Source organism: Opisthocomus hoazin, chromosome 24 (genome assembly GCF_030867145.1).
Source record: "Opisthocomus hoazin isolate bOpiHoa1 chromosome 24, bOpiHoa1.hap1, whole genome shotgun sequence".
Lineage (NCBI taxonomy): Eukaryota > Metazoa > Chordata > Aves > Opisthocomiformes > Opisthocomidae > Opisthocomus > Opisthocomus hoazin.
In genome coordinates this window covers 361470-389334 of record NC_134437.1, presented here as the reverse complement: position 1 = coordinate 389334, position 27865 = coordinate 361470, and the positions used below count along the sequence as shown (strand labels likewise).

The window sequence follows — 27865 nt, the reverse complement described above, 5'->3', positions numbered from 1 at the left end:
CCGGAACCGTTGGGCCGGCGCATGCGCGGTGGGCGGCGCGGGCCCCGCTCGGCTGCCATGACGGCCGAGCTGCAGGCCCCGGGCGGCGGCGGCGGCGGCGACGCGGTGAGACCGGGCGGGACGGGACGCGGCGGGGTGGGGTGCGGGGAGGGGGGCGGCCCCCCTCGGCCGCGGGGCCGGCGCTGCTGCCGCGGCCCTCAGGCCGCCGCGGCCCCGCTCCTCTGGGGCCTGCGGCCTTGCGCGGGGCGGGGGTCGCGGGGCCCCTGGGTGCGGGTCTCCGTGTCCCGGCTGCCCGGTCTGAACGGGGCCTCGGCGCTCGCCCAGGCGCGGCGGGGTGCTGCGGGGTGTCTGCGCGGTGCGAGGGGGCTCGGCTGGCTCGGGGTGCCGGCAGCGGCCCCCCAAGCTGCGAGGTGCCGGGGTGGGCCTCCTCTCTTCCCCCTTCCCTCTTCCCTCTCCCTTTCCTTCTTCCCTTTTCCCTCTCCCCTTCCTTCTTCTCTTTTCTCTTCCCTCTTCCCTTCTCTGCCGCTACACCGGCGTGGTCCAGTGCCCGTCAGCAAGACCCGCTGCTCTGAAGCTGCGGGGCTCTGCACGAGTTGTCTCCAAAAGGAGCCGGAGCGCTGGAAAGACGCGGGGCTCTCGGGTCGGCGTCCGACCGCGTTTCCGCGGGCGTCTCTCCGCGCTCTCGGGAGGCGAGAGGAACGCTCGTGGGAGGCCGGCGGTGAGGGCCTGAGCGGGGAGAGGGCAGTGACCCTGTCACTGTGCGTTTGAAAACCGCATCCGCGCGGCGGCTTGTGCGGGGACAGTGTCGGGACGGTGCCCGACGCGCAGGAGTGCGTGGCGGTGGAGGAAGAGTTCGCTGGCCACCGCTTCTCCCCGTGATGGGTATTGGTTTGTAAAAGCTGCAGGCATTGTTCCTGCTGCCGCTGGCGAGCCCTTAGCCCTCTTCACATCCGTTTTCCCGCTGTGGTAAAAGGCCCAGCCGAGGTGTGGCGGCTGAAGGCCATGGCTCTGCGTCCCTCTTCCGTGCTGCCTTCCTCCTTCTCCTCCTCCTCGCATGCTGTTATTTCTGGAAGCCCCTTGAACTCCTGCACCCCGCTTGTGCCCTTCCCCGCTTGCAGTTTCCCATCAAAACAAGCTACCTCCGAGGGTGGTGAGTCGCGGTAGAGCGAGGAGAACGGCAAAGCCTTTCCCTTTCGCCGCTCCCTGGCCCACCGTGTAATTTCTGTCTCCAGGACCCTCCTTCCTCTCAAGCTCTTGGTTTTGTACTCGTCTCCTGTTGCTGTAATTTAACACTAATAGCATTTTGGTTTGGGTTGTTATTTTTCCGGCAGGTAGGGCTTTGGTTTGGTTTGGTTTTTGAAGTGTAGTATGTATTAATAGCGGCAGCACGCTGCTCTTAATTACCAGCTCTGGAGCTTGTTTTGAAGCCCCACGGCGCGTAACCTCAAAAAGCAATCAGCCAGACTAGTTACAGCAACAGAACCACACGTGCTCCCCAAAAGCTGAACAAATTTGTTGCGCAGAGTGTGGTTCCCAGTGGTTTTTGTGGGCTGCCAGTCGGCCGCAAGCCTCTCAAAACTTGTTGTACGGGATGAGCTCTCCGCCGTTAATACGAATGTTTCTTTTCAAAGGCTGAATGAAATTGCGCTGGAAGTCGTTAGAGTATTAAGTGGTAACCGAGAGAGGTGGATTGGTAATTAGCTCTTATGGTCACGGCAGCCTTTGTGAGTCGTCCTTCTGGGGAAGCAGAAAAACCCCTGAAAATCACACCCCGTCCTGCCTCGGATTTCATTGTTGTAACGCAATTTATTAGCGTGGGTGTTTGGTTGTTTTTTTTTCCCTCCAACGGAAAAATATGCCCTGCGGCGTTAGGCGGGGTTAGCCACCAAGCACGCCGCTCGCTGAGGCCGCAGAATTAGCAGCATGATATAAATGGTCTGCCTTTGTGGACGTGTGCGCGTCCCGAGCCGCGTACCCTTGGCTCCTTATCGTGCGATTCCTCATCGAGCCCCTGGCCGGGCATGAGGCTTTCTAGCGTGGCTCGTCTTTTCTCAGGACTCAAAGAGCGTGCGGGACAGCTTGGGGGGGGTGTACGCACACACACACGCGCTTTTTCTTGTAAAAGTTGAGCAAAAGTAGTCTTTTCGGTGGGAATATTACGAATAACCTGTCGGGAGAATTCCTGTCAAAAGCTGGTCTAGGATTGTTTTTCTGTTCTAACCACCGGTACGGATGCGTGGTATCGTTGCGATAGTTGTGTGTGGAGTAGCATCCATCAGTGGTGCGGATGGACGGATGGCTCGGAAAAGGGGTTGCCTTACTCCTCGCTGGGCGGGTCTTGGGCTCCAGTGGCATGAAAGCATCTTAAATTTTTCCCAGTGATGACAGTAAACAGAAAGTTGAACGTATTCGTCTGCAGCGTTGCCAGTTAAGATTAATTGAACGTGTGCTCTGGAGAAACTGGGATTCACTGGTCTGCGCTGGCAGCAGGATCCTGGATAGCCTGTAGGAACCGGGTGCACGCGGTGCAGTCCCGGCTCTTGCTCCTGTTGCAACGTCCTTCCCGTGTGATGTGCGACGCCGGTGCTGCAGAGCCGTGTCTCGCGGCGTCGGGTTTCAGTGGGACCGAGCTGTCGGCAACAGCGGCTGAACTGTGGCCGGGAAAGGGGGGTGGTGGGACCCCTGTCGAGGGGCTCGCTGCTGGAGCGGGCTCCTTGGAGGGAGCTGCTCCCCCAGCAGCCGGCAGACTGAATGATCGGTAGCTTGGTGAGAAGTCTGGTAGAGAAAATTTCTGTGATCTCTGTTCTTTAAAGTGGTTGAGCCAGTCAGAGGGTACGCCGCTGACTGGGGCTTCGAGCCTCGAGCGAGTGTCTGGCCAAGCTTCGAGCTGCCTGTGCGGTGGGGGACGGAGAAGCAACAGCAGCCTCTCGGGCCCTTTTCCTGACACCTTATTGTCAGTGAGAAATGACATGCACAAGTGGCATGTGCGTCCGGGCTTAAAATAGCCCCTCGCCGAGGCCTGAGAACACGCGCCCTCCTTATATGTCCCGCGGCTGTCTGGGAGCGGGGGTGCCCGCTCCCGCCGCAGGTGCCGTGCGTCCGACGGCGGGGATAGCGTTTCCTCTCAGGCCTGCTACGTGCTCGTGAGGATATGACGGATTGAACCTCAGCCTGTACGTTTAGGGGAGAAAAAATGAAGCAGGGTGTTCAGGCTGATGTTAGCACTGCCATCGGGCGAGCGCAGCTGGGTTTTTGTATCAATCTGTCGGTAGAAAGGAAAGAAAGAAGCAATACTCTGCTGAGCCCACGGCACACCTTGCAGGAAGTGCTCGATGTCTGTCCTGGTCACTTTTTCACGTGAGCTTTCTTCATTTCTTGCCTGTAGGATTGCCAGATGCTTTTAAACCAGTTGAAAGAGATCACAGGAATTCAAGATTCGGCTTTCCTGCACGCGGCTCTAAAGGTTTGTGCCTGTTGTCCCTGTTCTGTGGAAAGGAGACCTCTGAATTTGTCCCAAAAGTCAGGCAAGTTCAGGCCATCTCGCAGCACGGCGCGGGGGTCGGGTGTTCGCTGGCACGTCTGGGCTGATAACGAGCTGCTCCTCACCAAGCTGGTCGCTGCGTGGCCTGTGAGAGCGGCACAGTGTGTGCCGTGGGCAGAGAGCGGCACAGTGTGTGCCGTGGGCAGCCGTCCGGTTCGCGTAGGAGGTGAAGGGTAAAGCCTCCGCTGCCTTGCTGCCCCTCACTTGAGCTGCGTTCGGGCGTACTCGTGAGGTGAGTGGGCACGCGAGGCCGGTGTTTGTTGGTGCATGCAGGGAACGTGCAGGTTTGGGGTTTGTGTGTGTTCGTTCAAATCTGGAACAAAAACCCCACGCTAACTTCAGAGTAGCTCATTCGTTTCTAGCAGTAGACCTGAAAACCTGTGCTGCAGACGTTGCAAACATTTGCTGGAAGTTTTGCTCCTATGGGGCTGTGATCCCTGCGCTGTGGTAAACACAAACGTAGCGGGTCAGAGTAGGCTTGGCTCCGGGTAAGCTGCTTCAGGCGTTGGGGACAGCTGCAGTAATGTCGGGGCCTTTGTGGCCCGTGGCTGTCTCGTCCAGCACCAGAACAGTCGTCTGTGCTGCGAAGCAAAGGGACGCCATAATCTCGGGCCCTTGGAGAAGCAACATTTACCTGGAAAGATTCCTCCTCGCAGTGCATGTTTTGGGATTTATAAATTGTAACGTTACACTGGCTGCAGCCGCGTCAGCCTGGAATCCTCCGACGCCGTCCATCCTCTTGAGATGTAGCAGCAGGCTGTGGGCTGTGCTGAAGATGCACAAAGAGGTTTGTTTAAGAATATAAAAGTCCTTAAATGTTTCATTGAGAAGTGAGGTCCAGAAAATATTAGAATAGATTTAAAGGGGTTTGGCCTGTAGCGATGTTCCGAAGAAAGGCCTAGCTGAGTAAAAGACAAACGTCTTGAAATCCATGGAGAGTTTGATTCCTGAGAGTCTCTGCCAGTGGCAAAGCACCCAGTCGCGCTTCAGACCTCCTGCGACTACTCGGATCTCTTGTGAGGAAAATGAAATTAGTTAATGGAGTCTGTATTGCCCTAGTAATAAAGCAAAGTGCTTTCTGATGGAGAAATCTGAGCCTCCGTTATATTCATGTTTTACTCCTGCTTGTCACCGACAGATAGCTCTCTCCCGCGGCCGGGGAAAGCCGAGCTGGTGGCGGTGTGCCTATCTCCACCACGGACGCATTAAATGTCACGCCGAGGTGGATGAAGTAACCCCAGAGCTAAGGATGTTTTTCCCCTGTCTTTCTACTAGGCTGCTAATGGAGACCTAATGGAAGCAGTCACCTTCCTGACGGAGGAGCACGCGCAGGAGCCGGCTCAGGACGCGGCTGCCGCAGAGCCGTCCGCTTGGGAAGGGAGCGCTGCGGGCAAACAGCTCCCACGAGGTAGGTCGTCCGTCTCCGCCCGCCCTTACGGGTTCGCGTGTTGCGGCCTGAGCCCAAAGGGAGCTGTCGGCCCCCTGCCTCTGCCAGTGCATCCCGCCAGCTCCTGTCCTGGAGCTGGTCTGAGCTTGCCTCTTGCCGTGGGACAGCCCCGGGAATTAAACCTTCCCGGTGAAGGAGAGCTGCGCCCGAACAGAAAGCAGCTTCGTAGTGTTCGTAGGCGACGCATCACAGTTACAAAGGTGTCGTCGCCTTAAGCAGCTGGTCTTGGCAGCCGCAGAAAGCCCTCAGAGCAGAGCGAGCAGGACGGAGAGCGAGTCCCTGTCAGAGATCGCGTGTTTCTTTCTCACAGCGTCTGCTGGCAGAGCAGGCAAATCGAGTGTTTCCTGTCGTATTTCTGTGAAAACTTGAAATGTTGTTTCAGCTAGCAGTTTGACCGCCTGAAAAACGTTTTTATAAACGTTACAGGTGTTGGCAAAAGCAGGCCGTCAGCTTGGTACATTTAGATGTAAAAAGTGTAATTGTAGTCCGAGGTAGCTGGCAGTGGTTATTTAAACCTTTTTGCTGATGACACATCTGTTACCTGGAGCTTTCCCCAAGCGATGGTATCACCGGACAGGTTCACAGTGCCAAAAAATCTGTGCTGGGAGCTTTGAAGCAGCACATGGAACAGCGCAGCTGCCCTCTGTTCCACTTTGTGGAAGGCTTCCGCCTCCCCCAGCGCTACTCGTTTTCCTTGCTCCTGCTTCCTGGCATCGCTGGCGCATGAAGTGACCCGTAGCTGAGCATCCTGACTCCGGCGAAGGAAGGCGGTTCTGTGAGATTGTGCCGATTCTGTTGAAATCCTTTATTTCTCGAAACAGTGCCGGTTGTCGACGCCGATGTCAAGGCACGGCATGCATAAGCAGCAGCGGGCGTTCCTGTTCCGTTGTTTCAAGAGTTTTGAAACATTCCCTCAAGCTCTGAACTTGGGTGTAAGGAAATCTGGCCAGTACACAGCTGCACAGTCCGTACTGTTCTCCTCATCCAGCCCCCTCAGTGGCTGTTTAGGTTCGCTAGCATCATCCAGACTAGGAGGATCTGAGCCAGAAAATTGCGGTCTGTCAATAGAAAAAAATCATATTTGTGAGGTGTAACTTTTTCTAGAAGTTCCTTTTAAAGAAAACCTTTGCCTGCTCCTGGTGGAAAACTGATCAGAATGCTGCCTCCGCTGCTAGATGCTGCTACGGCACTCGCCCCTGCCAACAAAGACGACCTCCACGCCGCCGCCGCCTTCGGAGCACTGGAATCGCCAAAAGCTCAGGCTGCAGAAAGAGATGCTGCCGAGAGGTCAGTGGGTCCGTAAAATCGTTTTGGTTTTCCTGTTAGTGGGTTCTTAAGCTGATAACTGCGAAACAAATCTATATCACCTACCAGATGCATACCTACTGCTTTTAGAAGGTGCTCGGGTCATTAGTGCCTTCTGGGTAGTTGACTTTTACTTCTGGGGCAGCACTGCCAAGTGGCTGTTGACACAGAAGAAGCAGGTGTAGCTGTGGCCTGCTCACCCCCTGCTGCTGGTGCTGGCGTGCCACACTAAAGGGTGCTGTGCTGGCGTTGTGGCGCCTGCGGGAGAAGCACCTTGAGATCTCGTGTATCGATTCACCTCGCCCCACCGCTAAGTAGCCGTGGCTTTTACTGTGGCTTGGGTTTGCCCCCAGTAATGAGGAAGGGCACCGCTTTTGCGTGCGGCTAGTTTGTGAAGAAAAACGTGCGTTTCTCATTACCTTCTTCCGTCGTTCCAAATTGTCTTGCAGTCCTGTTTTCCATCCACCTCACTTACTGGGGTCAGATGAGACATCAGTTGCCCGACAGCGCCCGGCCCTAGTGTCCCGCTTGTGACTAGAGGGGAGCCTGGTTCCCGTAGTTCTCGAGAAAGCTTGGTGAGATGGTGTTTCACAGCCCAGTGTCCATCTTTTGTGACAGACTGCAGGAAGCGCGTTCTGCTGAAAACAAAAATCGCCCCAAAAGGAAACGCTGCGAAGTCTGGGGAGAGAACCCCAAGCAGAATGACTGGAGAAGAGTGGGCGACTGGCCCGTTGGAATGAAAAACATTGGGAATACGTGTTGGTTTAGCGCTGTCATACAGGTAACCTGATAGGAAAGTTCTTCTGGAGTTGCTGCGGTCTGGGCGTCAAAATGTTTGTTGGTTAGAATTAAACGTGCGACAGCTCTGTGGCGCGGTCATGGTATGCAGATGAGTGAACGTGACCGTGCTCAGAGGAGACTTGTGTTTGTATTTGCTGTAGCGGCGGTTTATTCTGGGCGTGCACAGAAAGAGCCAGAGAGCAGTTAGATAGAGCTTGCATGAAAATAGATACAGATACACATAATCTGCGTGTACGTAGGCAGGGCTTTTTTTGGTGCAGCGGTGTCCAAATGCTTACTGAATGACAGAAGCCTGACCGGCAAAGTGAACTGATAATTTAATTTTACTGCAGTTATTGTTGGCTCCGTATTACACGGTGTATCGTATTCCAGTTAATGGAACACACTGGCGTGGACGCTTGAAGGAGTAAGCGGCCAGGCAGCCTGTGTTATTAGCGATAACCGAAACAGAAGAGACAGCAGTGAGTGGGACTGAGCAGATCTGTCTCTCCTAACCGCTTCACGTCAGCAGATAGACGTTCATCAATCATACGTCTCCAGCTTTGAGGGGAAGTAGGAAACCTTCAGACAGGCTCCCTTCTCACTGCGACTTGTTCCTGTGTGCTTTCTCTGAGCTTGCCTATGCAGGATAGAATACTCTTTCCTAAAATGGTTATATATATCCTAGAAATGGCAGGATGAGATTTTGTTCGTTGCTGGGGACGACTGTGCTGGTCCAGCACACAGACTGCTCACTTCATGAATGTTTGTGTAGTAACAGAAGGCCATCCAAGAATTAGAACTTCGCAAGAAAGCTGTTGAGCAACAGAGTGACAACGGGGCATCAGATTGCAGTGGGTCAGAGCCTCGCAGATGCTGACTGCTCTTTAACTCTCCTTTCCTTTCAGTCTCTGTTTCAGTTGCCAGAATTTCGAAGGCTGGTCCTGGGGTACTCCCTCCCACCAAACGTGCTGGAAGGTTGTCGTAGTCGCACTGTAAGTTTTCGTCGAGTAAGACTGTCAAGTTTCCCTCTCTTGCTGTATACTCCTCTGCTCTTTCTCCGAGCAGATTTAATCTGGGGCCGTCTGAGACTCCTGTGCCTATGGTAATGGCTTTCAAATTGTCAGGCTGTGTTAAAGACAAATTTGGGAAACGTTTTTTAGAGACAGAATCACTGCAGAAGAAAGAGATGCTTCTCATAAAGCTTTCCTCTAGAGTTCCTTTCTAACGGTGGTGCGGGGAGGAATTTGTCCCAGTAACCTTCTCTGTTCACTCCGGATTGCGTATTTGTCCGTGTGCGCCACAGAAGAGCTGGTGCTTGCGCTGGTGCTTGCGCCGGTCTGAGGGTCCCTCTAGCCCCAGTGCCTTCCGAGACCGGTCGCCAGAAGGCGCTTAGGAAATATTTCGAGCAAAAGCCGTACATAGAATAACCTTTTGCTTGTGTTGTCATTCTGGCTTGTGGCCACTGCCGTTTAAGAGACTTTGCTTTACTTGCTCTCGTGTGTCCTCCCGATCCTCTAAAAACCCTCAAACATGGACAGAACGAATTCATAAATTCACCGGCTTTTGCCTCCTGTTTTGGCAGCTATTACTTCTGGCACTCTTTTCTCTAAAGGTTTTGTTACGCTTACATTTTTTTTCTCCCGTGCATCCTTCGGGAGACCAGATTGCTTCCAAGAAATGGTCCTGCATGTCTTTGTGCTTTTGTCCTTTTTAACGCCACCTCGTTGCTTGGTTGTTAGCGTACCTCTTGAGGTACGTGCGTGCGGTATTCTGTAGCGTCTTGTTTTCAGGTGCTGCTTTCTTGAGTTGCAGGAAGGGTTTGGCTTTTCTTCTTTTTGCAATGCAGGGAAAAAGAAATATCGCATTCATGCAAGAACTTCAGTGCCTGTTTGCTTTAATGCTGGGGACACGTCGTAAGTTTGTAGACCCTTCTGCAGCGCTGGAACTCTTGAGGGACGCGTTTAGATCCGCCGAAGAACAGCAGGTAAAACCGCGTTAAAAAGCCTTTCGCTGTCTTCAAAGCAGCACTCGCAGCCGCAGCAACGCTGTTTCGCTTCATCCCGCTATTGCTTTCAGAGGCCTCTTCCCATGTTTGTCAAGTGACAAGCAGCTGTCCCTGCATCGTTTAGGCGGAATGTACGTGCTTGCTAATTAAACAGCCAGCGTAACAGCGCTCTACCCAGTGCCATCTGGGTAGTTACTGAGTAGCGATCGCAGTAATTCCCTCCAATCCAGTTTTCAGATGAGCAGAGTGTTCATTATCAGTCTAAATCAGCACAGCACTTCAGTTTCGCGCTCCTTTCAGCTGGGTAGGTACGGCAATGCCGGTCGGGTTGTATTTCGGTAGGTTTGTGAAACCTGTGGAGCGTGAAAACGCTTTCTGGTTGGTATTACGGTTGACTCTCGGCTTTTGTCTCTCTTCCAGCAAGATGTGAGTGAATTTACCCACAAACTGCTGGACTGGCTGGAGGATGCGTTCCAGCTTGCTGTGAATGTCAAGTGAGTGGTTTGTGATCTCGGGAGTTTGACCTGACACTGAGGAGAAACAGATTTTAAATGCGATGCAGAAATACAAGTTTTAAAAGAATGAGAGGGCTTTACGTGGAAGTTTTGAGTAAATGAGAGGGGGTTCTTTGTTTACTGAGGATGGTGGTCCTTGAGCGCGAAATACGCTTACGAGGTGTTACATCTCTGTTTCCTGCCCACAAGCAAAGGACTTTGTTCGATGCCGATATGGCCTGCAGAATAAATAAATTTTTTAAGGGAACTCAACAGAACTGGCGTACATGAAAGATCTGGGGTTTTTGGAATTGCATTTCAAAAGGTAGTGCCTTAACGTTTCCCCGCCCCCCCCCCCCCCCCCCCTTGCCAGACTAAGTGTTATGATGTGCCTTTGAGCATGAAAACGGATGAGAAACTGCTTCTGTGCCGTGTGCCTGGATAGAAAACCTTACTTCTGACTGTAGGAAGACTCCCAAGCAGAGGCTTAGATTATGACTTGGGGCTTTTTGGCAGCCTACAGCTGCAAATGAACGTGTGCTTTTCCTTTCGGAAACAGGAGCCCTGGGGACAAGTCTGAAAACCCGATGGTACAGCTTTTCTACGGGACTTTCTTAACTGAGGGTGTCCATGAGGGTGAGTTAAGGGTTTGGTAGATTCTCTTTTTAACTCTTTCGAGTGTTTTGGTTGGTAGCCGTGACGACACAGGGTTTTATTGCGTGTTCCTGATGAAATTGCGTTATTCTTTAAACTTGCAAATAGCCTGGTTGATAAAATTGCATGTAACATTTATAAAGTCTGTCTGCTGAAAATATTAAATACATGGAAGTGCTCAAGTGTTGCAAGCTCTTGTTTGTAAGGAGACTTGCCCTGACGGCCGTGCATACGCCTGTATGCGGTTCGGTTCTCACAGATGGTGCCTCCAGCTGGTGCTGGCGGCAGACTCTAGAGTTAACCGGAGCTTCTTGTTCTCTTGAGCTAGCTCATGGCTTTTGTGTCGTTTCCATCATCCAGGCAACACTTTTTCCAAGATCGAAACCTTTGGTCAGTATCCCCTTCAGGTAAATGGTTATCGAAACTTGAACGAGTGCTTGGAAGGAGCCATGGTGGAGGGAGAGATGGATGAGCCGACAGCGTCTCGGTCAGTGAAGTACGGACAGGAGGTCAGTTTTACGGTTTTCTGTTGAGCTTCTAGGTGCCTGCTGCAGAAAAATGCAACACAGATAGCGCAGGGGTGTCTCAGTGCATTCTGATAACGTTAAATGGCAATTGTAAATGTTCCCTAGGAACTGAATGCAAAATGTGTGCTGGATACCTGGAATGTCGCGTAAATGTGTGTTAGTGTGGCATGGCGAGGCGCTAAGTCTTTGCTTATTTGTAAAGATGTGTTGTCCTGTATAAGCAGTTCGAGGAATTTGTTTTAAATTGAAAAGGTAAACATCTGCTTCTGATGCAAGTGTGATAAAGTCTCTCTCTTTCTGTTGAAGCCTACCTGTACCTGAGTAGGGGGACAACCACTGCCTCCTTATTTTCGGAGGGTAAAAGTACAGTGCTTAACTCTATGGTATGCCATTTGGAATTTGTATCCTTCTCCCTATTACAGTGTGTGGTTTTTTTTCTTCTCATTTTCACTCTTATCTTCTGACTGTGCTGCTTTTTGTTTTTGTTTTTTTTTTTCTTTTTTTTAAATTTCGTGAATCACAAACCAATCATAAAATGCGTAGTGGCAGCAAAGTAGAAAGCGAAGGCGTACGATTACATTCGGCATCCTACATGTGCAAGTGCAGCTGAGACTTTAGCTTAGAGAAAGGCTGGGAAACAACACGGAGAAGTTTGGGTAGGCGTCTGGCGTAGAGGGGGCAGGGAAAGGTATCCCAGTTCTATGAGAACGCCTGGAAAAAGTGCTGCTGTGGTTTAAACTGGCAAAGGAGAAAGGAGGTCTTGGGCGGGTAAGCCCTGTCCGACTCCCGGCTCGAATGTTTGATTCTGGTTTTCCTGGTTCCTGCCTGAAGCTGTCCAGAGGCGTTTACAGCGGACGCAGGTGAAACCGATGCAGGCTGGTGCCAAAGGGACCTAGGGAGCTAATCGGGCAGGTCCTTTTCAGTCCAAGCTTTCGAGTTCCTCCAAATCCTTTTCCGAAAAATAAGGGCAATTGGACTGATGGTGGAGCTGTTTGAGTCGTTCTTTGTACGGATAAAAGGAAAAGGCTCTGGCTGTATTTCTAAGAAATCTGACTGGAAAAACTGTGCATCTTAATTTCACTTCCTAGGATGTCGTGGCTAGAGGACTGCATGATAGGGGACATAGAGAATAAGGTGCATTTTGTCTTTTGAGAACGTAGGTGAGTGTACTGAAGCTCAAAGCATGAGTGGGCTTAACGAGAACTTACATTGCTCCTAGATCATAGGTGTGTAAATCAGTCCTTCGCTGTGTTTATGTTCTCTCGTTCGGAAGATTGGGCTGCTTCTCAAAAAGCTCTGCTACCTGGCCATTTCCTCCCAAAGATTTTTAAAAATAATAAAACAAAAAAAAAACCCTGCCTTCATTGGCAATGTTTTAGATCTAAAAATCTGCTGTTGCGCTTCGGTGTGGAGCAGATTTATAGTGGCGGGGCGGCTGACGTGAATCCTGCCCAGGAAAATGAGCTTAGCACGCTCGTCCCGAGTCCAGCAGGGAGCATTGCCTGGGTGCTGCCGTGCTACGGCAGGCGAAGGAAGCTCCCGCCGGCGCGTGCTGGAAGCGTTTGTGAACCCAGGAAGAGAGAGAGGAAGGGTGAATGCAACCGAGAACTTTGCTTTTGACACGGCTCTTTGAAACAGCGTGTGAAACGGGCAGAGAGCGGGTGCCTTCTCTGAAGCTCCTAAATGGAGTAGTTTGTAAGTAGACTGAGAGAGGATGAGGAACCAAGCACTGCCTAAGGACTTCTGTTTCGTTCTTCATCATTGCATGCGATCTGCATTGGAAAAGAACCCTCTTGGAGGCTCGTAGCTGACATCCAGAGTTTGTGTAGTGTCTGCTAACTCTGTAAAATTCAGTGCTGGACCCATTAATTATCCACCAAGCCTGATGCTTCAGGCAGTGAAAAGTAGCTTTCTGAACGCTGTTGTGAGGCTTGCTCGTGGTAAAAATGTAAAACGGAAGTGGAAATTTTAAACTCGTAAAATCTGGCTTTCTGACTAGTCGCTCTGTAAACAAACCATGTACTAAGTCGGTATTTAAAGACAAACAGACATTTAGGATCAGCCTAAAATCACTTAGGATCGGTCTGAAATGTGCCGTTTAGCGGTCATCTTGAAACAAGTCCCTTTGGGGGCATTTCTGCTTTTGTTACAGCGCTGGTTTACAAAACTCCCACCAGTACTGACCTTTGAACTCTCCCGATTTGAGTTCAATCAGTCACTAGGACAGCCAGAGAAAATTCACACCAGGCTAGAATTTCCCCAGACTATTTATATGGACAGGTGAGTTGGTCTGCTGTACGGTACGTACAACGCTATTGCTTGGTTGCAATTAAAGAAACTAAAAAGGTCGTATGGCTGAGCAAGGAATGATTCTAAAATATTTATTTAGAGGTTGTGGATGTTGGAAGTAAGCAGATCTCGCACGGCTGGGCTCTGTCTTTCTCTGTTTAGGTACCTCTACTGCAGTAAAGAGCTTATTCAGATGAAGAGAGAAGAAATGAAGCGACTGAAGGAGAAAATGGTGATCCTGCAGCAGAAACTGGAAAGGTAAGTCATCAGCTAGCTTGATTTTTTGTGCCCCATGGGAGAGTGCAAATGCTTCCTTCTAAATGAGCTTTCCAGTAGAAGAGGAGCTTGTAGGGGAAGGAGGAACAGAGCCGGGTTTGTTCCGAGAGGTGTGGAGCGAGGAAGCGTGTTTCCAAAAACAAACTCGTGGCTTTGATGGCTTCTGGATATTACTGACGCTGTTGCAAGATTAAATCCTTTAAATAGTACAGTGGTCACCGTCAGCTGCGTTGGCAAGCCTCGGTGGGGAAGCCCAGTAATACACTTAAAAGAATCCGCATTCTTTTTTATATTAGCGGTCCCCTGCAGCCTAGAGTGTGGCATTGCTTATTGGGGAAGGAAGCAGATCGACAGGAAAAATCTGGTTGGTGGACAACCAGAAGGTTTGGTGTTCCAGGTGCTTTGTGTAAAAGTCCTTTTAGTCTGCGTTAACCTCGCTTGCAGTTTGTGTTGTTAAAATGCCGGTTCTGCGGACAGGTGGCAGGCAGAGGCGTGCTCGGTCGCGGTAGCCCTGGTGGCGTCTGTGCTCGGGAGGTTCTGGCGCGCGCGGTGAGAGCGGTTTACATTTAGGCCCGTGCGTAGCATCCCGCGGGCTCTGACGGGGATGGAGGTCCCTGTCTCCCCGGCAGCCGTTTGGTGCCGTGGTTTGGCTCGGTGACTTGGACGGTGCTGCTGGCACTGAGTTGAGCCCCTTCGCATCACCTGGGTTTTCCCCTCCTTGCTTTGCTGCCTAAACTGTCTCCGTCCCGACCCAGGGGTTTCCTTCCCTGTTGCTCTTCCGCTGTCCCCTCCAGTGTCACCAGTCGCATCCCGTCATTAACGCAACGTCCTGCGTTTTTGTGCAGGTACATGAAATACGGCTCTGGCCCAGCCCGCTTCCCGCTGCCCGACATGCTCCAGTACGTTCTGGAGTTCATCGCTACAAAGCCGGCCGCAGCTGTTTCTCCTGCTCGGGGCTCTCCGACCACACTCCTGCAGTCCCCGGCTGAGCCTGGTGTTCTGGAGGTGCTTTCGCAGCCAGACGGGTTCGTAAACAGAAATAAACATAATTTGTAGGAGAAGGCTTTGCCATTCGGCGAAGCGCTCCTGGTTCGCGTTCTGAAAGTGGGTTGTTTATCTGGGCACTTGCGAGCGTGGTGCTGTGACGTACGAGAGCCGGTGCAAGTAGTCGGTCGCTACTTTGCTCGTCATTTGGCTCCCTTTGCGTAAACGTAACACTGTGTCTAGTCTGTTCTTTTTGCTTTTCCAAAAGCATCGCCGTATTCCTCGTGGTAGCAGCAGCTCTGAGTTAAATTATGTGCTCTATTGGGTTAGGCTACTAATTTTTTTGCTTCGTCAACCAGTAAATTGATGCAATATTGGATTATTACAATCCTAGCCAGCATGGCTGGTTTACAATCAAAATTAAGCTGAGTAAATACCTGAGTTTCTTAGTAGTAAGGGAAGGAATTTTTAGAATTGCTCGTTGTGGATCTGTACTTGGAGAGCTCTGTAGAATTTTAGCTTTCATTTGTCCTACATTTTAATTTGGTCTGTTAAGGAAGAAGGACATTTCAGTGTACTTGTTCTCTTCACATTTTGTACAGTCCTGGAAGTGAAAAATTGTTCTCTGACTCCGGAGCAACTTTGGTTTGGTTTATTCCATGTTAAAGGAAAGGAGGGGGAAGAAAAAAAAACAGAGAAAGCCTGAAAAAACAGCCCACTACTCTTGGATTTTGCTTTGTAGCATTCTAGAAGGGAAGGATCCCAGGACTGACGATGCAGCTTTCTTTTTGGCACATCCCTCGCCGCAGCAAGAATCGAGTACGCCGCTCCAGCCTTCCGGTTCACCAGCAGAAATGTCTGAACGTCCAGCTCCTCACGTGGTTTCCGAGGAAGAGCTGCACCTCGTTCGGACGTGTCTGCAGCGATGGAGAAACGAGATTGAACAAGACGTGCAAGGTTGGCCCCCAATACATTTGTTGTGATTCTGGTGTTGAATGCCAGCCTGGTTTCCCCTCTGTTGCTTCAGCTGGGTGTCTCCTGAACTGCAAAGAGTCTTGTGCGCGGTCCAGCTCTGGTGTTAAGCGCCTGTGGTGGTTACTGCGTGACTTCAAACTCTGTGGAGTGACAGGGGCCAGCATAGCCTGACGAGGTGTCGTTAATTTTTATCGATTATTTCTCTCATTTGTGATGTTCTTGGCAGACCTGAAGGAGTCTATTACCAGAATCAACCTGTCCATTGAACAAATGTACTGTGACCCTCTCCTCCAACAGGTAAGAAATGCAGCTTCCTGAGCTAAATACTAGACTGATGCTGCTGATAGTGGTAGTTTTGGTAGTAGCCGTCAGTTTAAGTTGGCCACTTGATTGTGTTTTAGAAGATCCCAAAATTATGATGAAGCAGAGAGAGGATTCTTTGTGAAATTCTTGTTGCTTTTTCCCTTGAAAGTCAGTTTGCACATAGTAGAAATTTACTGTACGAAGCAAGAGTCTTGTACCAGGCTGCGGCTGTGAAGGTGATTGCAGGTTTTGTGCAGAGGTCAGACAAATTCGTTCCCTGACAGCCACCTCCGTGTGAACTTGCAGGTTCCCTATCATTTGCACGCAGTCTTGGTCCACGAAGGGCAGGCAAATGCTGGTCACTACTGGGCCTACGTATACGACCAGCCTCGAAAAAGCTGGCTGAAATACAACGACATCTCAGTGACCGAATCCTCGTGGGAAGAACTGGAGAGAGATTCGTTCGGAGGCTTGAAGAACGCTAGTGCCTACTGCCTGATGTACATAAGCGAGAAGGTGTCCCGCTTTGCTGCAGGTACTGGAGCCAAAACTGCTGGTTAATTAGATGTTTGTGCATTAGCGTGTCTCTCTCGCCTGCGTGGTCGTTCCGTTCCTCAGCTTCTCTTTGGCACTGTTGTCTTTTGAGAAAAGACAGAAAACTTCGCCCCGGATAGAAGGGAAACAGTTTGCTCCAGACTCGATTCATTTCTAAATCCAAATCAAATTTCTAAATCATTTTCTAAATCCCCGATAGGGTTGGAAACTGACGGAAGAGCTGTACTGGTGAGACTGGGTACGGTACTTTATGTGTTATTCATGTGTATTGATATTCAGGCACCCCGTTTGCCACTTGCAACGTGCATCTGCTGCTGGTGACTTTCACTTGGACTCTTTACGTAGTTTATATGATGCTGTTTCTTTTATAAGGGCATGTGAAACGCCACCTCCTTCATCCCTCCTGTTTTTATCGTGCTTTCTGGCTCGTTGGCTGTTTTAGTGATATCGTTGTACTGAACCTAAACGGGGCTCTCTTTGTGTGCAGCCTTTCCTAGTGCGTGAGTTATTGCGAACGGTGGCTTAGACTTGCAAGTGTGTTTGCAGTGCCAACGTATAAATAGTTATGTGGCGAAATTATTGCGCACGTGGCACTATACATGGCAAACAGCTGTAGAAGAACCTACTAATTTTACACGTGGTTCATTTTGATGTCATAAATAGAAAGAAACAATGGAGAACTGTCATTCTGCTCACTGCTAAATGTGGCTGATGAGGATCTGGAGGCTGTTCTTTGTCTGTCTTCCTATGACAGTTCCGTTTCTGAAACGAACCCGTGATCTTTTTTTTCCCTCCCAATTTAATGCAATTTTTGTTGTTTTTTGAAGATGCCTGGCTTGGACAACGGGGGCGTAAGAAATATCTGGTGTAGAGCATTGTCGTTTGCGTCTGATGGATTTAGAGAGTTGTCTAAAGCTGATGCTGCTTGGGGTTTGTGCTAGTGTAAAACTGAATACTGAAGTAAAACTAGAAAGTGCTGAGGAATACCGGCGTGGCAGTCGTGCTGTGGAATCCGTGCAGTTCCCTACCTTTAGATGCTGTGTAGTGTTGTGGATGCGGTGCCTCCAGCCGAACTGTGAATTTGCCAGCTATTGGCAGTGTAAACACTGCTCTCTGTACGATCGCTGCCTTGAATAAGGATGCGTTTCTGACCTGCTGCATCAACAGGCGCCGCTTCTGGAATTTCTCTGGGATAAATGCCACCCAGTGGCGGAACAAAACTGGTTCTTGTTTCAGATAACTGCAGATTTCTCTCTATTTTCACGCTTTTGTGTATGAATCATCTTAAATTACAGAACCGGTAGAAAGTTGGGGTTTTTCCTGTTCATCCCTCGGCCAGTTTGACTGTGGCTTTCCGTAACGTTGCATATTTGTTCGGTGTCTAATGGTGGTGTCCTCCTGCGGTGTGTTCCGTTGTGTGCCAGTCCTGCATTCCTTCCAGACAAGGACGACGGCTCGGAGGTTGGACAGCTGCAGAAGGAAGTGGAAGCCTTGCCCCCAGAGCTGAGACACTACATCCAGGAGGACAACTGGCGACTCGAGCAGGAGGCGGAGGAGTGGGAGGAGGAGCAATCCTGCAAGATTCCGCAGATGGAACCTTCACCCGCTTCTGAATCGCAGGACCTCTCTTCTGAGTCAGGACCAGGTAGTACCACGTCTGAACTTGGGAACTGTGTTGAAACAGGTAGCGACCAGTTGATGAAAAATACCGCTGTGGTGGAGCCTTGCCTAAATTTCTAGATACCTAGGAGCGATCTGGGAGAAACTGTTGAGGAAGTAGCAAAGGCAGCCGGAGGGAGTCCGTCCTGGCAATACGAAACGCAGTTCTGCTGGTTTTGCGTGTGCGTCCTTCCAGGCTTGTCACCAGAAAGGCCGTTTCCCGGTCATTTAATCCTAACGGGCTAATCTCATTTCACTTCCAGACTTTTTGTTTTTCCCCCCATAAGTATCAAGGAGAAAGTGTTCGAGTGCTGTTCTCCAGAGTGGGAAAGCGTTACTTGGCAATCCCTGACAGCGTGTGCCGTACCCACGGAAAAGGGGTGTGCGCAAGCTCACGGTGCAATGCCGTCTCCTCTGGGGTGAATGCAGCAGCCCTGTAATCCTGCACAGACAAGATACAAAACACTGGAGGGCGAGAGAGGGGGAGAAATCTTACGGTTCGTGCTGTCTGATCCCGACGGGCCTCTGTCCCGACAGATCAGTCTTCAGTCTGTGAGCAGAGCGTGCGCTCGCTGTCCTCCGAACACGCCATGATTGCCAAGGAGCAGACTGCCAAGGCCATTGCAAACACCGCTGACGCCTACGAGAAGAACGGCGTCGAGGCAGCTCTCTGCGAGGTAGGAGCTGCGCCCCGGCCCGGGAAGCCACCCGTCCTTGGCATTGTGGTGTTCTTCTTGACAGACCTTTGCTTTTTCCGTTTCTGTGTGATTCTGTGGCTGTGCCACGCTTAACTTGGTGTCCTTCTGCTTTCCTCTGTTTTGCGTTGGTTTTTCTTACTCTTTTTCTCCTTTTTCTTCTTGGCCGTAGCCCAAGGAGGTAGAACCACTGACGGCCCAAGCGGGAGAAACGGCCCTTACAGTTCAGGCAGAACGGCCGCAGGACGCTAAGGAAGCGGAGTCTGCTGCCCAGAGTAGCTCCCAGGTCTCTGAAGTGGAAATCCCCAGTGTGGGGAAGATTCCCGTTAGATCCGATGCAGACGGATATAACGAGGAGGTACAGATCGCAGCGCAGGGGGCGATTGCTGCCGGTCGTTACCCTGCACCTTTGCGGTTAGCTGGCTTCGGGCGTTCCTAAGATTGGGTACGACAGTAGTCTGTCGTGGAAGCAGTGCCGGGTACGGAGTGCCTTTTCCCACTGGGGAAGTGAAGGCGGCCAGACCGAGTCGTTCAGTAATTCCGTTGCTGAACGCCATCGGAAGAGCAGCTCTGTGAAAGCACTCGATCGTTAGGTCTGCACGTTGTTCCCCTCAGGCTCCTTTCTGGCACAGCTGTACCAAAATTGACACTAGCTATATGTATTTATTTACTGGCTTCACGCACGGTTTTGTCCCCTCTCAGGGACACTGACCACTAACAGCATGGCTTACCGTGCCCTAGCTGCTGATCTTTTGAGTCTGTTTAACCGCACTCCTGCATACTCCAGCAGCATTTTGGAGGTTCGGCCTTTTTCACAAGTGCAATTGGATTTCACGCAAATCCCAAGACCGTTACTCCTTGGGTATGTTTAGTACGTGCTCGTGTGACGTTGGCACAACGAACTGCTCCGCCGCAGACGCTGCTCTCCTGTTTGTATGGCTGGAGAACATTGAGTGGGACACGGAGGGGGTGCGGCTAGTGTGCTTCACGTGCGCTTCACGTGCTCGCTTGTTGAATTTACAAGTTCGAGGCTTGGAGCGACCAGCCTTTCGACCTTTAAGCGCTTAAAAAAAGCCCTGCATGTGAAGTGCGTGTGGTAGATGGAGCAAGTAGTACGCAAGCAAGTCGCAGCTCCAGCTTGTTCCACCTGTATTCACACGGTTTCCTGTGAGCCTTATCTTTCAAAAAGTGTTTGCCATTCTTCACCGTGCCTTCTCTTCTTTCCCTGTCTGTTCCCATTCCCCTTGTTCGTCTTTTGTTTTCCTGCTTTCGTGGTAGGTGATGCTGAGTCCAGCCATGCAAGGTGTCATCCTGGCTATTGCGAAAGCCCGCCAGACCTTTGATCGAGACGGGTCTGAAGCAGGGCTCGTGAAGGTATCCGATTTGTTTGCTAAATCCAATAGTATGGATATCTGTTTCCACAGACTGGAGAATCTATGCTATATTGACGTATCCAGACTGCGAAGGGAGCAATCTGTGCAGTTTTTCTTCTAGTTAATGGCCTTTCTGTCCCGCATTTCTGTTTCTGCTCTCTCACTGTGACAATATATCTGTGGGCTCGAACACTTTTTAGACCTTGTAAGAAAGGACTCCCTCCTCCCAGAGAAAGGAGCGCCTTTTTTTCTTTTTTTACTTCGCACTGTTTTTCCTGCTTATTCTTTTAGTATTGGCAGTTCTCTTGATCTGGATAACAAGAAGGAGGCTTTCTTTGCGTGCCTTTCAGAATCTGTTGTCTAGATCCTCGGTGTGATTGTCAGGAAATAAACCAGCGCTTGTGAAATTTTGGGTTTGGTCCTGAACACGCACGTGTCCTGTGACCTCTCTCGTAAAATGTGTCCTCACGAAATCCATGCGTTGAGCAGAGGGGTTTGAAAGAAGAAGCGCTGCTGGATATCGAAGCTGGTGTTAGCTTTTACAGGCAGGTAGACTTCCCTAAAAATGCCGCATGGGAGAAGTCGCCCGTGCTATTAGTCTGCAGGAATCTAAATCACCAGCTGCTCTTGCACCTTACTACAGTTAAGAGCGTATCGCAGTCGATTTTTACAGCCTCGGCACCTGCCAGACGATGACCAAAGCTGCCCAAGGCAGCTCTCTGCCCCAAGGCGCGGAGACACCCTGGCGCTTCCGGAAAGCGCGCGCTTCACGCGCGTGGTTGGCCTCGGTGCGGGCGCCTTGCGTGCGTAGCTCCAGGGGTTCGTGGGCTGCCATTCACCCCTGGAAGGTAACCCAGCAGCGGAGGCGAGGTATCGCCCGCGGGAATCCCGTTGCCACTGGACAGGTTTAAGCCTCGTCTCAGCCGCTGTGGCGTTCCCACGGGCGGAAGAGCGGACGTGTTGGTACGCGTGTTTCGTTGGCAGGCGTTCCACGAGGAGTACTCGCGGCTCTACCTGCTTTCCAAAGAGACCCCGACCCCTCAGAACGATGCCCGGCTGCAGCACGTCCTCATTTACTTCCTGCAGAACAACGCTCCCCAGCAGGTGGTGGAACGGACCCTGCTTGAGCAGTTTGCAGACAAAAACCTCAGCTACGACGAAAGGTTCGTGCCGCGGACTCCGAGGTGAGGCTTTTCTCGTCCGGAAGCAGGCGGGAGCGTTGTTCTGATGTCGCTCGTCTCTCCTTACACGGAGCAGGTCAATTAGCATTATGAAGGTGGCACGAGCAAAGCTGAGAGAAATCGGTCCTGACGATGTCGATATGGCGGAGTACAAGGTAAGGGAGCAGCGGGCCGCCCTGGTCCGTCACCGCCCAAAGCGGCGTGTGGGAAGCGGGGAGTGCGGCGCGGAGCAAACGCAGCAGTGGCTGGCACGCCTGCCGGCAGCGTCCTTGCCGTCTGAGGTGCGTGCCCGCAGAAGGACGCGGAGAGGGGCGGGGGGTCCGCTGGGAGCCTCCTGCGCTGTGGGGAGCGTCTCTGCAGCTGACAGAATTGATTGTTGTCGCTCGTGAGAGGTGTTTAAACCCTTCACAGGGTAACACCTGATACGCTTTGGAGTTGCGAGGAATGTGGAGCGCGCGTGTGCGGGTCACGGGTGAAGCTGACGCTCTGCTTTCTTGCTGCTCCTCGACAGCGATGGCACGAAGACTACAGCCTGTTCCGCAAGGTGTCGGTTTACCTGCTGACGGGGCTGGAGCTGTACCAGAACAGAAAGTGAGTGGCTTGTGGTGGAGCGTTGGGGCCGGGTCAGCTGCAGCCGAAAAGTAAAGGCCGCTTGGACAGAACTCCTGCTTCCTGACCCGTGACAGCCGGTTCACGTTCAGCCTTGTAGTTGAGGCCGGCGAGTCCTGTGTGACTCGCTGGTAGCGCTTTCTTGAACCCCGCTCAGCCCTGGTTAGCAGTTTGAGCCCTGTGCCGAGGCGCTGGCCAGCCCTCCGGCAGCTGCTCGGTCCCGCTCGGCAGCAGAGCTTTGTAGTCTCGTTTCCAGAGGTGTGTTTGCAGGAATGACTGCCGTCGCTTTCTTTTTTTCCCCGCTTTGGACTCCGGTATTCAGATTAAATTGTCTTGAAGTGGACACAATCCTGTGTGTAAACACATGCCCTGGAGTACTCTAGCCTCTTAAGAAGGGCCTGGGTTTTTCTCCCTGCTGTTTCAGCCCCTGTATTTTATGTAAGTAGTGCAGTGTGGAGAGGGACGGTGCCATTTTAGGAAGGGCTGGTAATTTGAAAAGTGACTTTTCCAATCCGGAGAATAAACTGGCTTTCAGAAAGTACTCACGGATGGAAACAGAGCTGGATTCTGACGTGGGTCCCAGTGACGAGCCACCAAATTCAGGTGGGCAAACGGACAGGAGGCTGGGCCAGAGCGCCTTAGATGGTCCCCGAGTTGTCCCTGTCAGCTGTTCTGCGTTCCCATTGGGGCTGTAGAAGCCACAAGCACAGGTAAAGGAGCTGCAGACATCACCTTCTGCACTTCTGTGAGCGTCCTCTCAAAGCGAGAGGTTCCCACAGCAACGCAGAAGGCATCGGCGCTGGCGTTCGCGCTCAGGCTGTTGTACACAAGCTTGGCTTTAAAGGGCTCTTCCCAAGGTGCTCGCTGGGCCCACTGGGCCAAAAGGAACGCTCGTTCCTCGACCTAGGGCATCAGTTTGTTTCTGCTTTGGTGAGGAAATGCAGTTTCTCCCATGGGGCCTGGCGCTGGTTACCGTTCTGGTCGAGCGGAAGATGGTTCCTGAGCTGCCAGGAGTGACGGCGCTGCAGCTGTGAGGCTGGCGAGCTGACCCTCTTCTCCTAGGTACCAGGAGTCGCTCACCTACCTGGTCTACGCCTACCAGAGCAACACCAAGCTGCTGCTGAAGGGAACCAACAGAGGCGTCAACGAGTCCCTCATCGCCTTGTACAGAAGGAAGTGTCTCCTGGTCTGTACTGAGCGGCTCTGCGCTCCTTCTGGGGGCGGAGGAGGGGAGGGCAGGGAGCAGCCTGGGCGACCTCGGCTCCCGTGGTGCAGCTCGCTTACCGGCTGCTCGGTGTGCGTTGCCCGGGGAGTCGGACCGTGCCGTGTCCCCTGTTAGGAGCACGCTGAATTGACGTGCTGCGTTTCTGGGGCAGGTCCAGATGCTGCTGAGCGTACTCTTGGGTTTTAACTCGGTGCTCACGTTGTTAACTCGGTGGCTGCGTCGTTTTCTGTCCATTCGCTGCCTTCCTCCCCAGTATTTATTTCTAATATTAATGGCTTTCTCTGAGCGAAAGGTGATCTCCTTATCCACGGGGGAAGGCAAAAAAGTAGCGTAAAAATGAGATTTGGTTTTAGTTCACGCTCCAGGGCTGCCAAGAGCAGTGTAACTGTCTCTCTTGTGCCTACGACCATGGCTTCTGCCCCTTGCCGAGTACCTGCAGCGGTGTGGAAATCTAGGAAGTAACAGCTCAATGAAAGAGTGTGCGGGGCGACTCTCGGGGGGGCCTGGGTGAAGGCAGGTCTGGATCTTGGCATCTTAAAACCAGATTTCTACGCAAGCTAGGTGTACTCTGTACATACATACAACAAATTACGCGTATGTACGTAAACATCGGTGTGTTTATGGGTTTGTTTTGGATGGTGCCATTCCTGTGAGCGCAGGCGGCTGTTCCAGCAGAGCCTGGCGCCGTTCATCGTTGCGTCTCTGCACGGCCGCGGGTCGGGGCTGGGCCGTGTGCCTTTGCTGGCAGCACGCTCGTTGTCTGGGGTCCGCGCTTGCTGCTTACGAGTCTGACCCCTGATTCTCCCTCCTCCCGCAGAAGCTGAACGAGGTGGCGGCGTCTCTGTTCGTAAGCTGCGAGGAAGCTCGTGTGGCAGAGGGCATGAGCATCCTGAACGAGCTGATCATCCCCTGCATGCACCTCATGAACAACTTTGAGATCTCCAAAGAGGACCTGGACGCCATCGAGGTCATGAGAAACCGCTGGTGCTCCTACCTGGGACGAGAAGACATGGACGGTAGGGAGCAGCTGCCTGCCTTGCCTCTCGCAGGCTGCGGGTGGGCAGGGCAGTGTCTGGATCCGAAGGGGAAAGGATTAAGGGAGCGTTTAAAACACTCCCTGAAATTTCTGCCGCCGGCGCCGTAGCGCGTTCGGGTGTTTCTGCTTGTGCGAGGAGAGATGTGTTTGCATCGTCAGTTGAACTACACGATGGAAGAATTCAATCTTCTCGTGCACTAAAGCTGCAGAGGAAGGGTTCCTCTTCCCTGAAGTGTGAAAAGTGTCAAAAGCAGGGCTTAGCGTTACCGAGGCGTGCGTTGGTTTTGGTTCGTCTTGCTGAGTGGAGGGTCCCGTGGGTGGCGGGTGAACGCTGGCAGGCTGGCCTGCGTAGGCATCGGCTTTGGGAGGGAGGAGCAGGTTCTGTCGGCGGCCAGGAACCTGGCCAGAGTTGCAGAAGACCGGGTGGGGGAGCAGATTCAGGGGATCTCTGCGTTCTGAGGAGAGGCTGGTCGTTTTACGGCTGAATTTCCATTCTGGATAGCTGTTCTTGTTCTCTGTTTCCGCGTGCAGTCTGGAGTTGGGCTCCCACGGCTCCTCTCGGTCATTTTTGTTAGGAGAAATTGCTTTCAACCCCCTTGATCTGCATGTGAAGGTTTGGAGAGTCATGGCGGAGTTTTTGTCAGTAGCAGAGGGTAAACTTGCTATAGGAGAATAAGACAAAAGCGCAGAGGTTTATTCTCAAAGTACTGTTGTTGACAAACCGATGCTAACACGCAAGTGTCCGTTCTGGGGCTTGCCGCGACGGCAGTCGCTGACACGGAAGGTTTCACCGAGACAGAAGCTGCCTGTGCCATCGCAGACCACGTGAGCCAGCTCAGGGGTCCCCCTTCCTGCCTGCTTGTCCTTCTCCAAGGGTGCCTGCCCTTCAGCGCCGGCCCGGTGGCGTTTCGGTGGCCCGCTCCGGGGGGACGGTCCTTTCCCAGGAGCGGAGGATGCCTGCCGCAGTCTGAGGCGTTACAGGCCGTAACCTCAAGTTGCGGAAGTGCGCTCTGTCTCGTTCCAGTGCAGAGCCATGTCTCGGTGTCGCCTTGAAGCGCATGGTTACTCCTGGCTTACCGGCCAGCACAGCACCATGTCGTGGGTGCAGGCGATGCACCCTGGTGGGACGTGGCACAGTCCCGGGACGGCTGGTGGCGGCGGAGCTTCCCTCTGCGGGGTGCCCTGGGCAGGACTCGGGGCTGAACGAGCCCCGGGCCGGCAGTGGCGCGACGCCTGCCCTGCGTCGGCAGGCGCTGCTCATCCCCGCCCACGGGACACGGGCGCTTCTCAGCGCTGGAGATGATTCCCGAAAAGGCGTCACAGCTTTTCAGCTGGCGACCCCGGAGCCCGTTGCCGTCTGGTCCTTTTGCTGTTGCGGTGGCGCTGACTGTCTCCTCCTCTCGCCCTTGACAGCAAAGCTGCAGATGAAGCTGGGCGAGTTGCTGCCCCGGCTCCTCGACTGCTCCACCGAGGTCATCGTGCTGAAGGAGCCCCCGAAGATCCGGCCCAACTCCCCCTACGACCTCTGCAGCCGGTTTGCCGCCGTGATGGAGTCCATCCACGGGGCCTCCACCGTGACCGTGAAGTAGGCCGCGGACTCGGCGCCGTGACGCCATGCGCACGCTGCAGACCACCCGGGGCCCTGCGGTGGGCGACGTCTGGGAGGGAGAGGGGAGAGGAGGGGTGGGAGCTGTGTTCTTTGTACATACGAGCGAATAAAAAGCGGTATTGCACTTTTGAGGTGAAGCGTGAAGCAGCAGCGCGGAGGACCTGAGCCCCTGTACCGGCGTGGCACGCCGGGTCCCTGGCAGCGCCGTCGGCTGTGGGGTCCCCCGGCCGTCCCCGGGGGTTCTGCTGTTTTGGCGACTTTCTCGGCACGGAGATCTGCCGGGCGCGTTTACATCTTGCCAGATGTTGGCTGCCAGAGCTGGTCCGTCCCGATCTTGCCCAGCTCCTGCGGGCAGAGTCCGCGCTGCGTGCTTGGGGAACGGAGAGGAGCGGTGGGTCACTCTCCATCGTGTGGGCAGTCGCGCGTGCCGCTGCGTGTCCTGGTCGAGCCAAGCAGCCGTTTGCCTGCTGTATCGTAATCGGCAGAAGAAAATGTGCAGGAGTCTGCCGCCGAGAAAGGCGCAAGCAAATTTTGGCGGTGGCAAGAGGCAGGACGCCAGCTGCGAGGGCTGGAGTCGGCGCATTTTTGGTTGGTGGTCTTTTGGGGGTTTTACTGACTTTCTGTAAAAAATGTGCCGTGCCGGGGTTTCCTTTTGCTGGCAGCCTGTACTCGTGTTGGAGCTGCGGCAGTTGTTCTAAACCAAATGTTCTGAGCAAGCGGCGAGGGGGTCCTGCTCACTAGGACTATGCAGATCTTTGGAAAAGTGCAATAAAAGCATCTGTTCTACGTTAGAATGAAAAAGCGCCCTCCGTGTTTTCATTCCGCTCCGGTGCCAGGCCTGAGGCTTCCTCCTGGCTTCAGCACGAAGCAGGGGAAGCGGAGAAGAAAAGCAGCCTGTGGGCAGCGTCGCGCAGGCTGGCCGCAGCTCGGGGACGGTCCCAGCGGGCCGAAGGACGCCCGGGGTCTCCTGGGAGGACAGCGGGGAGCCGCCGGCACGGGCGTTGCATGTGTGTTAGCAGCGAGACGGGTGAGTTTGGTGCCTCGGAGCGTAGCGAGGCCCGGAGCGGGCACGCGGAGTGGTGGGCTGGGGAGGGTCAGGAAGGCAGCTCCCGAGGACGCGGCTGCGCTCGCTATCGGTGCTGGGAGGTTTCTTTGGAGTCTTTTCTTTGGGGCAGCGGATCTGTTCCGGAGCCCTGTGCCGCTGCCAGCCGCTCTGCGTTCCTGGGCGGTCTGGAGGAGGGAGCCTGCCCTTCCCAAGCAAGTGGTGGTCGGTAAGCGTTCACGCGAAGTTAGTAAAGAGGAGGGCGAAGCGCTCCCTTCCTGCAGCCGAAATCTGCTTTCTTTACGAGTTGGGGAGTGGAAACACTGGATTGCACACCAAGCTGCTGCCGTGGCCCGCCGTGACTTCTGACGGCACCCTTTTACCTGCTGCTGCTGGCGTCGCTCTGAGAAAACACAGGTTTCTTGTCAGCAGCGCAGGAGGAGCGGAGCGACGCACGCACAGGGGTGAGGGTTTCTCCCAACAAATGAGGCCGATGTTTCTAGGACTTGTTCCTAGCACAAAATCGGTTGTAATTAGCAGAGCTGTCTCTGAATGGAAATTGCCAGCACGGTCGCACCGTTCCGCCGGTGCGCGCTTCCCTGTCGCTTAGGAGTAAAGAGCTCCCGGGGGAGAGTCTTGCCTTCTCCCGGCTGTTTTTCAGCCGAGTCGGAGCACCGTTACCGCAGAGCCTCAAGCTGCCCGAGCCCAGACAGCGAGCCCTGCCTCTGCCAGGCAGCGGGACGCTGCGCAGCCGGGGCTGCCGCTTTTTCAGCTTTTTGCCCCGTTGCCGTGATGGGGAGCGGGAGGACGAGCCCTCCGAGGTGCCTCTTGCGGTGCTGCGACTGAGGCAGCGAGCACAAGCGCTCAGCCCCTGCACAGAGCCCCGAGGCCGTGGCACCGCACGCTTGGTCACGGCACCCGCCGCCCCGGCCAGCAGACACGCGTCGCTCCGAGACGGCTTGTGCAACGCCGCTGTGTCGGCCTGACACTTGGGCAGCAGGATGTGGTTTGGGGAGAAGTGCTTTGGTCAGGAGAATCCGGTTATTCCGACCGTCACCAGACGGTAGCTTTGCCCCGTTCTTTGTGTCGCTGCCAGGAGGCGAAACACCAGGCCGATGCCCAGAGCCCCCTCTGCGCGGCTGGCCGGACCCCAGCCCAGGCAGCATGAGAGACGCCTGGGGATAATCCCTTTCCTCTCCCCCGCCCTCCCGCTGCGTTCCTTCCTCCTCAGCGGAGCAAAGTGCAGGTTTCAAAAGGGGGCTTGCGGAGGAAAGCGGACTTTGCTTCGCCAGGAATGC

The 27865-nt window shown here is 53.3% G+C and overlaps 2 protein-coding genes across 6 annotated transcripts in view; one reads left to right on the top strand and one right to left on the bottom strand.

The window, feature by feature from the left end:
* The window catches only part of PAFAH1B2 (platelet activating factor acetylhydrolase 1b catalytic subunit 2), a 640582-nt gene that overhangs the window by 603532 nt on the left and 9185 nt on the right, over positions 1-27865 (bottom strand). The window lies entirely within an intron of this gene.
* USP28 (ubiquitin specific peptidase 28) lies at positions 34-26314 on the top strand. 5 transcript variants are annotated; one of them, XM_075442530.1, is made up of 26 exons: positions 34-105; positions 3386-3463; positions 4817-4949; positions 6164-6275; positions 6912-7074; positions 7982-8068; positions 8923-9060; positions 9502-9575; positions 10135-10211; positions 10590-10738; positions 12909-13036; positions 13208-13303; positions 14167-14346; positions 15048-15262; positions 15507-15577; positions 15890-16118; positions 17580-17783; positions 18335-18474; positions 18665-18850; positions 19771-19866; positions 20850-21028; positions 21123-21201; positions 21558-21637; positions 22718-22841; positions 23698-23896; positions 25330-26314. In XM_075442530.1, exons 1-26 carry the CDS (start codon positions 58-60, stop codon positions 25503-25505), a joined length of 3441 nt encoding a protein of 1146 aa, XP_075298645.1. In that variant the 5' UTR covers positions 34-57; the 3' UTR covers positions 25506-26314. The 5 variants fall into 5 exon arrangements, with proteins under 5 accessions (XP_075298645.1, XP_075298647.1, XP_075298649.1 ...); XM_075442531.1 differs by lacking the exon at positions 34-105 and adding an exon at positions 3064-3173; XM_075442532.1 differs by lacking the exon at positions 18665-18850.